Source organism: Crotalus tigris, unplaced genomic scaffold, assembly GCF_016545835.1.
Source record: "Crotalus tigris isolate CLP2741 ecotype Arizona unplaced genomic scaffold, ASM1654583v1 scf7180000017674.1595824, whole genome shotgun sequence".
Lineage (NCBI taxonomy): Eukaryota > Metazoa > Chordata > Lepidosauria > Squamata > Viperidae > Crotalus > Crotalus tigris.
The window spans coordinates 1,103,598-1,116,502 of record NW_024096559.1 but is presented as its reverse complement, the minus strand read 5'-3'; the positions used below and the strand labels follow the sequence as shown (position 1 = coordinate 1,116,502).

Sequence of the window (12,905 nt, the reverse complement as noted above, 5' to 3'; positions counted from 1 at the left end):
TGATATGGCTGCCTTCATGTTGATATAAAGTTAAGTTAACCTGTCGTTGGCCAGGTAGGTTTATAGGTGAAAACTAGCACTCTGATTTGCACCCATAAACCTATCACATGCATATACACATACATATGTCCTTATATCCTGGAAGCCTGTTTGATCAAAGAAATTAGGAGAACTGTCTTTTTTCCCCACCACAACTTTAGCATCCTGGATATGAGGTAGAAGCTGCTGGTTTTCCTTTCTATTTTTTTTTTTCTAGGTCAAATCAATGGCTGAAACAAAAGCAGCTTTTGATAGGACTCTGGTTAGCCCCCTCTCCCCCTTTAAAATGCACAGCTTTCTTAAACCATGGTTCCCCAATTTTGAGAACAATGTCTAAATGGCTGAAGGTACTTCCTTCTGTTATTCAATTCTTAACCTACAGACAATGCTACGGGGGGGGGGGGGGAGCAATCCAGCATCCAGTGCAACATTTCTCAAAACGTCCTCCACCCCTAGAAATTAGGTATTAACCAAAACCCCAAGGCTCACCTTCCATCTTCCTGTGACACTGTGTAGCCTTCGGTCATTTCTCGAACCACAGCTGTGTTTTTCCAGAACAACAGTTCCATGTAGGCTTTTTTATTGGTCGATGCCAATGCGAAAAATTTGCCCACAATGTATTTGGCAAAGGTCACCAGCTCCTAAAATTTACAGGTGTTTTGTTTTGTTTGTGGTAAGTCCAAAAGCTCAAGAGAATAAATGGTCTTCGCTTAACGTTTACTCATTCAGTGACTATTCAAAGTTTCAGTGAAGCTGAATAACAGGGACTTACAATAAGACCTCATAGTTGCAATCATTGCTGCATCCCCACAGTTACATGATCATGGTTCATGTGCTTGGCTACTGGATTGTAATTAACGATATCACAGCATCCTGTGGTCATGTGATTGCCATACGCAATCTTCACTGCCAGCTTCAGATAAGCAAAGTTAATGGAGTTGTAAATGCGGATCACATGATTACAAAATGTTGTGACTACATGGGATTCACCTACCAATGGCAAGTGTCATACAGAAAGTCAGAGAATCACATGACATTGTGCCTTATGACTCTGTCGCTTAGCAACAGAGTCCCCAGTCCCAATTATTGTTAATAAGCGAGGGCTAACTACATTTCTACAGTCAATATTTGGAAGCATTTCATTAAAGAAAATTCTCCTTTTCTAAAGGAGGTGGGCAGTTCAAAAATGTGAATGAATAAACGAATGAACGAACGAACTAACAAACGAACGAAATGTTCCCTTGCCTTCCCAGTGAAGCAGATTGCTGACATGTATTCTGTATATTTTTTAGTTTTGCTGAGGGATATTGTACTAGATGGGAGAAAGTAGGATGCACGTCCAAATTAAGAATACAGAAAAGGGTTTTTGAGATTTGGAATATACATTTATTTATATGTGTGTGAGGATTCTGGATTAAAAATGTCAATTATCTTTGTAGATATCTTTTCCATAGGTGTTGTGGTCTGATTTCCATATTCAAATAAGGCTTTGAAAAAGAGCTGTATGAATACTGGTTAAGAATTCTGAAATCTGAAATCCCAACATATCCTATCTTTCTCCACTGGAAGAAGCCTATTAGGACTGCAGGATTCTGTGTTCTGCCAGTCTGCATTTATTTAAACCATAGATGGTATCCTGCAGCTTCAGAGCTGCCAGTAAGCCCAGGATAGCATGATTCATGTATTTTAAGCTGCAATTGAAGTCCTGAAATATCTTTTATAGTTTTTTTTTTTTTAAAAAGCACCCACTTTGATCTAGGCCAGTGGTTCTTAACCTTTTTAATGCTGCGACCCCCAACCGGTCGTAAGTCAAGGACTACTCAACTGGTGCAGCACCGTTTGCAGAATGGGACTTTTGGCGGGCTCAGCAGGGCAGAGACAGCCTGGACAATTCCTATTGAATTTGAAAGCCAATAGAATTAGACTCTATTCAAGAGAGTCTATTCTATTGGCTTTCAAAAGCCAATAGAATAAAAGGGGGTAGCACAGCTAAGGAAAAGGGGAAAAAAAATGGCGGACTGCGTTGTTTGGCGACCCCCGTGAAATGGTCGTCCGACCCCAAATGGGGTCCCGACCCACAGGTTGAGAACCACTGATCTAGGCAATTTGTATCACAGGTAGTCCTTGACTTAGAACTATTCATTTAGTGATTGTTCAAAGTTGCAATGGCACTGAAAAAAGTGACTTAAGACTGCTTGGCAACTGGTGTGTATTTACGATGATTGCAGTACCCCAGGGTCACATGATCACCTTTTGCGACCCTCCGATAGGCAAAATCAGTGGGGAAGCCAGATTTATACCTGCATTACTAAATTAACAACTGCATCACTTAACAACCGTGGCAAGAAAGGTCACAAAATGGAGCAAAACTCACTTAACAACTGTCTTGTTCAGCAATGGAAATTGTTTTGCGTGTGTGTGTGTGTGTGTGTGTGTGTGTTTAATTGGTTTATATGCCTGCTTATCTTGTAAATGTGACTCTGGGCAGCTAACAATGCATTAAAACAATAAATACATATGCAAAATGAAAAAAAAAACCCATATATGTCATTAAACATGAATCCAACAGAACAGATAAATAAAAACTACTCAACAGGCCATTTAACTTCCCAACCCTCCAAGCATTGGAACATATCCAGGTCTTCAGTGCTTTATGAATCACTGGCAAAAAAGACCAGCTCTATGGAAGACCAGCAGGGGCCAATCCGACCTTGGAGGTTGTGGGTTTTTTTTTAAGAGGGCAAAGAAAACACATGCGATACAGGCAGTCTTCAACTTACAACAGTTTGTTTACAAAAACTTACAATTCAAATCTAATCTCTAATCAAACTCATAACCAACCCACATCCTGTTCCACCTCACCTTATAAGCTCCAGCGGCAGGGTCACTGAGAAGATGGTTGAAAAGGCAGAAGACCGACAGCTGAAAGAGTAAGGCCTCCATCTTGAGGTCACAGGCGATGCGGTGCAACATCTTGACCACGCAGTGATTAGTGTGGGGGCTGTTCTGCTGGTAATTTCTGAACAGCAGGACGTAGGCCTTGACGACATGAGCACTAGCAAACCTGCACCACAGGATACAGACATGAAGTCATGTTCTGGGAAACAGCAGGGGAAGATTGTTTGTGCATGTAGGCTGGAACTCAGAACGTCAAGGGAATAACAACATTCACTAGTTTCAAATGCATCAATTACTGTTTCTAGTAGTTGTCGATTAACATTGCTTAGCAGCCATTCAAAGTTATGACAGACCAGGAAAAGGGTGACTTAAGATCTGATTTTGAAGTTCCAACAATTGGGCTCCCTCCATGATCACATGACTGGAACTTCGAATGCTCAGCAACACGGCCGCAGGTATGGTCATTTGCACCATCCCACGGTCCCTTGATCAAGCTTTACAATGGTTTTGTCAAAACTGGATACTTACTTCAAGTTTTTGGCAAAAACCGCACTCAGAGAAATCTTGCTTGGATTAAAGATCAGTGTTCGTTTTACAACTGTGGCATTCCCTTAACGGCCGCCGCAAAAAAGGTCACAACGTACGACTGTAACGGGCAGACTCCATTACGGTCATTTGTCAAGGACTACTTGTATGATGGGTAAGGTAAGAATGCACAGAAATTTTTTGTCATCTGAAATACTCCTTGCACAGAAAAGATAAAGAGACAGAGAAAGAACTTACCGCTTCACATAGTCCAGGAAGCTGAACTCTTTTTCAGACACCTGCACAGATGCCAACTCTTCCTCAGCAACTTCCTCATCCTCAGCAGCCTCCTCAGGCTCATCTGGGTCAGTTGCTGCTTGCCCTGAATACACACAGGAGGTTTAAAGGAAACTGTCATTAATCCAACTCAGAAACACAGAGGACTTGCCTGAGAAAATGTGTGTCTGTGCATACATGCATGATACACTGTTGTTATAGCAATATGAGAAATGCTGCCTTAGGGATCTGTAGTGTTGTGTTGCTGTTTAAAAAACAGCCCAGCCAGAAAAAAGACCAAGGTAACCTAAATTGTTGAAGAATCCATGAAGAGCAAGTATAAGACAAAGTCTTAGCAATAGCACTAGCAATAACACTTAGACTTATAGACCGCTTTGCAGTGCTTTGCAGCCCTCTCTAAGCCATTGAGAGAGGTCAGCATATGGCCCCCAACAATTTGGGTCCTCCTTTTACCAACCTCGGAAGGATAGAAGGCTGAGCCAACCTTGAGCCGGTCAGGATGGAACTGCTGGCAATTGGCAGAGTCAGTCTGCAATCCTGCATTCTAACCACTGCACCACCAGGGCTCTTTCAAAGTCTGAGGGAAGTGGCATACTCATGAGGAAGTATACTCACGAGGGAGGTTGGCGAAGAAGATTTGCTTTAGCAGCTCCATTTCTTCAACTGGATCAACGGCGGATGATCCAAACACGTCTCCTTCAGGCCACACCTCCCTTATGGAGCAGAACAAACGAAACTTAGCTAAGTGCAGGAGATGGATAAACTTCTCTTCTCCTCAACATCAAGCACTGCAGACACTACAAGCAGGTTTAAACACAGAGCTACCAATATCTATCTACTACTTACAACTATTATTGTAAAAGTTCAGCAAATGTAACTGATCTGTGGGGGATTTATAAATCTCACATTGATACTATTGAGAAATGCAGTATGTTATGAAGAAGTGGCTTCTGATCGTCTTAATAGCAATTATCAGTACTTTTATATTTTATCCTGTTGCTAAAACTGTATCTTAATTTATTTCTTTCCATAATCTACCCTTTCAAATCATCAAATCCGTAAATAATAATTCATTTTTCTTTTTTTCAGCAAAAAAAGTCCATAAAGGTTTTCCACTCACTGATAAATTTAGTAGTTGTTCTTTCTTTAAGCAAACAAGTTGATGTTGCCACTTCCGCTAGTTCTGTCATCTTCACCAACCATTCCTCATTATAGTACTTCACAGTCTTTCCATTTTTGCACATAAAGTAGTCTCACAAAAGTGATCATATATAAAAATAATATTCTATGGCTCTTTGCTAATTGTCTGTCCCTTAATCCCAATAAGAAAAGTTCTGTTTTCAGTTGAATATTAATCTTTAAATTTTTTTGTGTCCCGGTATGCATTTGACCCAAAATTGTCTGGCTTTTGCAAATCCATCAGGCATGATAAAAAGATCCTTTACGTTGTTCATATTTCCAAGATGGATAGAAGTGCCTTTATACATTCTTAGATAATTTTTCTGGAGTCATATATCAATGGTACACCAATTTATACAATTTCTCCTTTTAAATTATAACAGTGTGAATTTCATTCCTTTCGACCACATGCTATCCCACTGTTCCATCAATATGTTATATTCAAAGTTCTTTCCCCATTTTAACCTACACTCTTTAACTTGTTCATTTATTTATTATTTTTATAAATGCCTCAAGGCAGGGAATATAACTAATACTCCATCCTCCTCCTATCTTCCCCTCAATAACAACTCTGTTAGTGGGGTTGGGATGAGAAAAACTGACCCAGTCATCCAGGCAGGACAAACTCACAGTCTCTTGGTTTCTAAGCTGGTGCTTTCACTACTACACCTAACTGGCTCTTCTGTTTCAAATTTCAACAAAGATTTACACATTTTTAGCACTGATATGTACATCATTTGTACATAATTCAGCTTCAAATTCTGTCTCCTGTCGCTCAATTGTCCTAATGTCTACCTTATCTCTTTAATTGTGCATATAAAAAAACCATTGAAAGTTAAATCCCTCTGCAGTCAGTTGCTCTCATCTTATTATAATAGTTCTGTTCGTTAAATAAGACTGTTAACGGGATTCTTGGGGTTTTTTTTGAAAAAAATAAATAAATAAACAGTCTTAGAGGATGATGTTTTGACGAATCATGAAGCTGGAAGGGTTCGTTTGAGACCATGAGGGTCTCCTCAGTGCAGGAATTCAGAAGATTTGCTTATGCGTTGATGAGCAGACTCTCCTACCCAATCATTCTCCTGGTCCCATTTCCAGTTGCTCAAGAGCAAAAACCTGGCTGAATCAGGATAAGACAGTGATGGCGAACCTTTGAGAGACCAAGTACCCAAAACCTGCCCTGCCCCCCGTCCCTACTCTGCGCCCCTCCACTCACCGCCTCGATGGCCCATAGCATATTGCCCAGGCAGCCCAGAAGCACCATGGTGTCACCCCTCCACCCATGCCCCGCAGTATCATCTGCTTGCGACGGGGCACGAGGGAGGAGTCTTGTCCCGACTGCCATGTCCTTGGCTGTGCTGCTCTGTGCAGGCCACATCCAGGGGCAACTCTCTACCAAGGGGGTTGCTGGTGAGGAGGGGGCTGCGGGGGGAGGCAGGGCTGGGGCGATGGTGTGCGTGCCCACAGTGAGGGCTCTGAGTGCTGCCTCTGGCACGCGAGCCATAGGTGAGCCATAGGCGAGCCATAGCCATAGCTGCCTCTGCCACCACTGGGATAAGATATTGCTCTGAAGTGTTGCATACAGACCTACACATTTTTATCTGCAAGCTAAAAACACATCCACAGATGCATCTTTGAAGTTGCTCTCTTACCTTGCCGAGCGCAAGAGTGAGAGCGCTTCTGGTGCCTGGCCAGTTAATAAGCTGTCCTGGATCCGTATCATGGCCTCAGCTCGCTGTTCCTCTAATGGAACTTCTGATGTGGCGTCAAAAGGAATGACATCATCTGGAAGAGACTCAAAACCCTGGCAAGAAAAAAGATATTGGATGGAAGCCTGTGTCAGCAAGATCCTTTTTTTTTTCCTTTCCCAAAAGAAAGAAATTTCAGCAAGAAATGTTACAGATCCAAACAAAAGATTTTGAATTTTGCTACAGCCAAACCAAGCAAGCTTTACACAGGTGTAAATTAGTCAAGGGTAAGCCGGAAAGGCATGGAATCTACAGGAATGACTTGAAAAGGATAGAAAAGGCAATACCAAGAACCATCGTTCCTCCTTCTAGCCTGCGTTCTGCCCACTTTCATGAAGTTTTGAGAAACAGCAATGCCCTGTAATTATTAGGAGGAACCATTTAAAAAGACCAGTTTGTGGCCTCAAAATGGGCTTGGAGGATAAAAAGAAGGGAAGAAAAAACCCGGCGTTGAAAGTAGACTAGCTAGAGGCTGCTAGAACGAACTATGTAAACAAAAAGGATAAAACCACCACCCACCATCCCACCACTTTAGCGAAAGGAGAGAACGAAGAAAAAAGTGCTACTGATCTGGTGTTCATATTCCTTCCACAAAGAATGATCTGGAAACAAGGTGTCACAACCTGCAGGATCAGCAAGAAAGAAAGAAAGAAAGAAAGAAAGAAAGAAAGAAAGAAAGGAAGGAAGGAAGGAAGGAAGGAAGGAAGGAAGGAAGGAAGGAAGGAAGGAAGGAAGGAAGGAAGGAAGGAAGCTATCCAGGAGAGAGAGCTCTTCTTTTGTCTGCAAGGACCGTGTGCAATTGAAGATTTTTTTTCCCAAAGATGTCACAATGGGTCTTTTTCTATACCTCAACTTACAAAGAGTTCCTACAAGGGTTTGTATGACTTTTAGGCAAAGGCCATAGCTTAGCAACAGGGTATTTGTGCTTTGTATACAGAAGGTAACACATTTCAGCCCTGGTACCTCCAGGCAGAAGGCTCTTCTCTGAAAACCTAGCCCAGTGATGGCGAACCTTTTACAGACCGAGTGCCCAAATTGCAATCCAAAACCCACTTATGCATTGTCGGGTGCCGGGTGGGTGTGGCCCATTGGGTGAGTGTGGCCCATTGGGTGGGCGTGGCTGCAGTGGTAACGGCAGACTGGGTGGGACTAAAAAGTTCAATCAATCAATTCCAACTTTGCAAGATCTTTTTTTTCCCTGCAAGAAGTTGAAATTGACTGATTGATTGAACCTTTTTTTTTTGTACATAGCGGCGGAGGCCTAAAGCGAAAAGGTTTTATAAAACCCAGCTGATGGCCTAGGACTGGGGCGATGGCACGCGTGCCCACAGAGAGGGCTCTGCGTGCCATCCCTGGCATGCGTGCCACAGGTTCGCCACCACTGACCTAGCCTTTGCCAATCGCCTCAAGGAAGTACCCAGCTGGCACTTTCTGCAACACGACTCCTATCTTGTTTTACAAGAGAAGACGCCAGAGAGGAGAAGGACTTCTGCTCATTGTGAGCAAGAAGGAACCCAGAAGCCCTGACTTCTGCACTCTGAAGAGCCAACTTCCTGCTATCCAGCTGGCAGGAGGCCCTCTTCCTGCCAACTAGATTCATCTTACCTTGATGCACCTATCAATTTGCTCCACCAGCTTTGGCCACACCTCCTCTAACTCTTCAGACGATTGGGGTCGCGCACTGGGCCCAGCAGAATGAGCCTTGGATTTCTTTTTCCTCCTGCACTTCTTGCCCTGCAGCAAAACAAAAACCATTTTTGAATCGTGCTTTGAGAAGAGAGAATACTGATATGAGCATTATTTGCCACGTTGATTGGGGTCACTGAAAACCTTACTTCAGCAGCATCTAGAGGACCCAAGATCCTCCAGCTTTAATCTGGTTAGATTCAAACTCCGCTTTCTACGTGACGTTGGCTAAGCTGCTCTCTCCTAGACCAGGGGTAGGCAACCTTGGCTCTTTTATGACGTGTGGACTTCAACTCCCAGAATTCCTCAGCCAGCATGGCTCAGCATGGAAACCTCTCCCTTTGTCCTCAGCATGGCTGGCTCAGGAATTCTGGGAGTTGAAGTCCAAGCCTCATAAAAGAGCCAAGGTTGCCTACCCCTGGCCTAGACCAACCTGCCCCAGTTAGGTCCCTTAGGAAAGAATGGCCCTCCGCTCCATTTCGGTGAAGTGATAGTTCTTTTACTAAAGGTTGCTGGCTGTGGTAAAGTCAGGCCCGAACGAAGATTCCTGCGCAAAAGGTTACAAATTTTTTCCCCTTCATCCCAGCCCTCCCCCCTTGACCAGTTAATCTTCATCCAATGAGGAGCTGGATGGGTGTTTTGAGAATCGCTGAAATGTTTGGGGCAATCTACATCCCATTCTCAGGGTGTATGGCCTTGAGGACTGGCACAAAATTGGACCCATTCTTTCGTGGTCTTCAGCAAGCTGTCATCCCCCCCCTTATTTCCCATCACATCCCCATACATGTTTATTGTCCATTTCTCCCCCCTTGTCCCTCCCCCCTCCCTCTCCATCTTTGATGGCAGGATGGCGGCAAGGCACCAAGCCAAAGATGGCAGAACTGACACCAACCACTTATGGCAGGGGTGTCAATTTCATTGAGGGCCGCATCAACATTGCGGTTGCCCTCAGGGGGCCAGGTGGGTGTGGCCAGGGTGGGTGTGGCCTACTGGGTGGGTGTGGATGGACTGGGTGTGGCCTACTGGGTGGGTGTGGCCAGCTCTACATCGTTCGTGTCAAGGGTGCCTATGAGGGCCTGGGCAGGAGTGGGACAGATCTGAGGGTCTCTAGCAAAAGGGGGTGGGACCAGGGCAAGTGCCGAGGCATGGTCCACTGGAGGAGCCTCACCGTTCCTCTCAGGCCATGCTGGGGGGGAGGGCTTATGGAGCTAAGACTGAATGTGTTTCAGCATAGATGGCCACCACAAAATTGTACATTGGCTCCCTCCCGGCTGGCCTGGGCCAGGGCCAAGGCAGCGGGGGCCGTCCCCTCACTGTTTCCAGGATGGCTTCGTGGGCCACATGAAACCACTTTGCGGGCCGCATCCAGCCCCCAGGACTTGTGTTTGACATGTCTGACTTATGGGGAGCATAACAACGAAGAAAGGAAGCAGTTAGCATCTTGAAGAAAACAAATCATGTAAAGTGAAAAGAACAAATATGTTCACTGACCAAAAGATTCCAAAAGAAATAACTGGAAATTCGAAGGAAAGGAACTCAATTCTCATATCCCAAGAATACCTGGACCACAAGGTTTTTCCTCCCTTTGCAAAATTTCTCCAGCATCTTCAAGAAGAGATGAGTTGTCTCCACCAGATCTCTCAGGAATGACCTGGGTTGCTTTTTCTCATCAAACTTACGGAAAAGAGTGAGGAACAACTCCCGATATTCCATCAAATAGAAAATGTTATCTAGAGGAAGGAAGGGCTTGTCATTAGTTTCATCCAAGCAACACCAACATTCCCTAAATAATGGAGAGGGGAAGTAGTAATAAAGTGGGTAAGATTCCCCCCCCCATGTAGTTTAATTTTGGGCGCTGAAAGGCCACTGTTGCTTTTCTCTTCATTCTCTATTTCAGGGGTGTCAAACTCAATTTCATTGAGGGCGGCATCAACATTGCAGTTGTCTTCGGGTGGGTGGGTGTGGCCAGGATGGGTGTGGCCTACTGGGTGGGCGTGGATGGAGTGGGTGTGGCCTACTGGGCAGGCGTGGCCAGCTCTACATCGTTCGCGTCAAGGGTGCCTGTGGGGGCCTGGGCAGGAGTGGGACATATCTGAGGGTCTCTGGCAGAAGGGGATAGGACCAGGGCAAGTGCCAAGGCATTGTCCACTGGAGGAGCCTCACTGTTCCTCTCAAGCCATGCGGGGGGGAGGGGGGCTTATGGAGCTAAGACTGAATGCGTTTCAGCATAGATGGCCACCACAAAATTGTACATTGGCTCCCTCCCGGCTGGCCTGGGCCAGGGCCAAGGTAGCGGGGGCCATTCTCTCACTGTTTTCAAGATGGCTTCACGGGCCATATGAAACCTCTTCACGGGCCGCATCTGGCCCCCGGGCCTTGTGTTTGACATGTCTGCTCTATTTGTTCAGCAAATATACTTTATTTAGCCTTTCTGGTTAAATCTGATAAGAAAAACATGGAGGCTCCTGAGGTAAAATATTTAGTGACAGAGAACAGAGTATCCGTTCAGAAGACTACAACTTCAATTTATAGTTATGTTCAGGGATGGCTTGAAAGCTATTTAAAATACTTAACATGTTACTCACGTTAACAATTCTAGCCCAGCCAGACCAAAGGCCTGACTATGATCCTATCCCTCCAAGCAAATGTAGTTCTAAGCCTTTCCCTTGGAATTGGTAGAGATTACAATTGGTTTCTCCTTCCAGCAGGAAACCTAGAATGTTATCCCAGGAAATAACTTGGCATATAATGAAAAAAAACTTTACTTTTAAGGATGTGGCTGCTGTTGCGCACAGCTTCTTCCTGGGAACGGTCCATTTCATGCATAGTCATCAGCAATTCTTGGTAAGCCTTGAGAGCCAGATGCATCCTGAGAGACAAGGAAAAGAAGTTGAGAAGCAGGAATTCCTCTGACTTTGCATAGGAAGATGAGATAATAAATGACATTATTTAAGTCTGCACAGGCAAAAAAATCAAAAATTCCACAGAATACTCCATGGTGAGAATGTCCTCTCACCTTTTAGTCCAAGAGGTGATGTCCTTCTTATCTACCAGGCTCATTTCATAGTAGTTGGTCAGACTCTGTTCAATGAAATGGAAGGCCCGAACGCCAACCGTCTCAGAAACCAGCTGAGGCTGGAAAGAAGAGGCCCGGTTGAAGGCCATGAAAAAAGCCATAGCCCATAAGTAGTATGTCTCATCGTGCTGTTGGGCCTTTTCCCTGATCAAGTGATCCTGGGGGAAAGAAAGAAAGAAAGAGAATGTGCAAGGCCATCTATGATCTCGTAGCCTCTGCTCTTTTGGCTCCCTATCAGATGCATTCAGTTTCAGAACACAAGCAGATCTGATAGGCCAAGATACTTTAGAACAGTGTTTCTCAACCGTGACAATTTTAAGGCATGTGGACTTCAACTCCCAGAATTCCACAGCCAGCAATGCTGGCTGTGGAATTCTGGGAGTTGAAGTCCACATGCCTTAAAATTGTCACGGTTGAGAAACACTGCTTTAGAAACTCTAAAATACAAACAGTGGAGATTAAACATGCATAAAATAACATTTAAGCACTTAGAGCAGTGTCAGGACAACAGTCAGGAGCCCTGGTGGTGCAGTGATTAGAATGCAGTATTTCAGGATGACTCTGCCCACAGCCAGGAATTTGATCCTGACCGGCTCAAGGTTGACTTAGCCTTCCAAGGTCGATAAAATGAGGACCTAGATTGTTGGGGGCAATAGGCTGACATTGCAAAACGCCCAGAGAGTGTTGTAAAGCACTGTGCAGAGGTGTTCCAATATCTCAGGGGCTGCCACAGAGAAGAGGGAGTCAAGCTATTTTCCAAAGTGCCTGAGGGCAGGACAAGAAGGAACGGGTGGAAACTAATCAAGGAGAGAAGCAACCTAGAACTAAGGAGAAACTTCCTGACAGTTAGAACAATTAACCAGTGGAACAACTTGCCTCCAGAAGTGGTGAATGCTCCAACACTGAAAGTCACTGGACAGCCATTTGTCTGAAATGGTATAGGGTTACCTGCCTGAGCAGGGGGGTTGGACTAGATGACCTCCAAAGTCCCTTCCAACTTTACTACTACTACTACTACTACTACTACTACTACTACTACTACTACTATATGTCTAAGTGCCATTGCTATAAATGAATTTGAGAATGCTGTAAAGCACTGTGCAGAGGTATATAAATCTAAGTGCCATTGCTATAAATGAATTTGAGCCAATTTAAATCACATATCCCTTCAATAGCAGTTTAAAGGAATGGCAGAATTGGGGGGGGGAAATATTTGATGCCCTTCTAAGAAAGAGAATTTCTCAGAGGAGGGAAATTTACAACTGGGCCGTGTCATCAAGAAATTCCACTTTTTTACTCCCCAAACCTATCTCCAAAGATGGCAGAACATATAACACAGCCTTAGATATTGAATACAATGTAAATGGAAGGGATCCATCAAAATATGCTGGTCTTTAACTTTAAAGAGAATAAGCTGCATTTTAAGAGCATCCAAGAACTTTTCACTGTGGATAAGG

At 44.2% G+C, this 12,905-nt stretch overlaps 1 protein-coding gene across 2 annotated transcripts in view; it reads right to left on the bottom strand.

Annotated features, from left to right (window-relative positions):
- Positions 1-12,905, bottom strand: part of TIMELESS (timeless circadian regulator) — a 66,818-nt gene that overhangs the window by 22,469 nt on the left and 31,444 nt on the right. For both annotated transcript variants that reach the window (XM_039337357.1, XM_039337358.1), the window contains exons 11-19: positions 11,389-11,606; positions 11,138-11,241; positions 9,933-10,102; positions 8,292-8,420; positions 6,591-6,742; positions 4,375-4,472; positions 3,721-3,844; positions 2,902-3,103; positions 529-680 (exon numbers count right to left, since the gene is read on the bottom strand). In XM_039337357.1, coding sequence (XP_039193291.1) covers positions 529-680; positions 2,902-3,103; positions 3,721-3,844; positions 4,375-4,472; positions 6,591-6,742; positions 8,292-8,420; positions 9,933-10,102; positions 11,138-11,241; positions 11,389-11,606 — 1,349 coding nt within the window. The remainder of the gene's footprint in view (positions 1-528; positions 681-2,901; positions 3,104-3,720; positions 3,845-4,374; positions 4,473-6,590; positions 6,743-8,291; positions 8,421-9,932; positions 10,103-11,137; positions 11,242-11,388; positions 11,607-12,905) is intronic.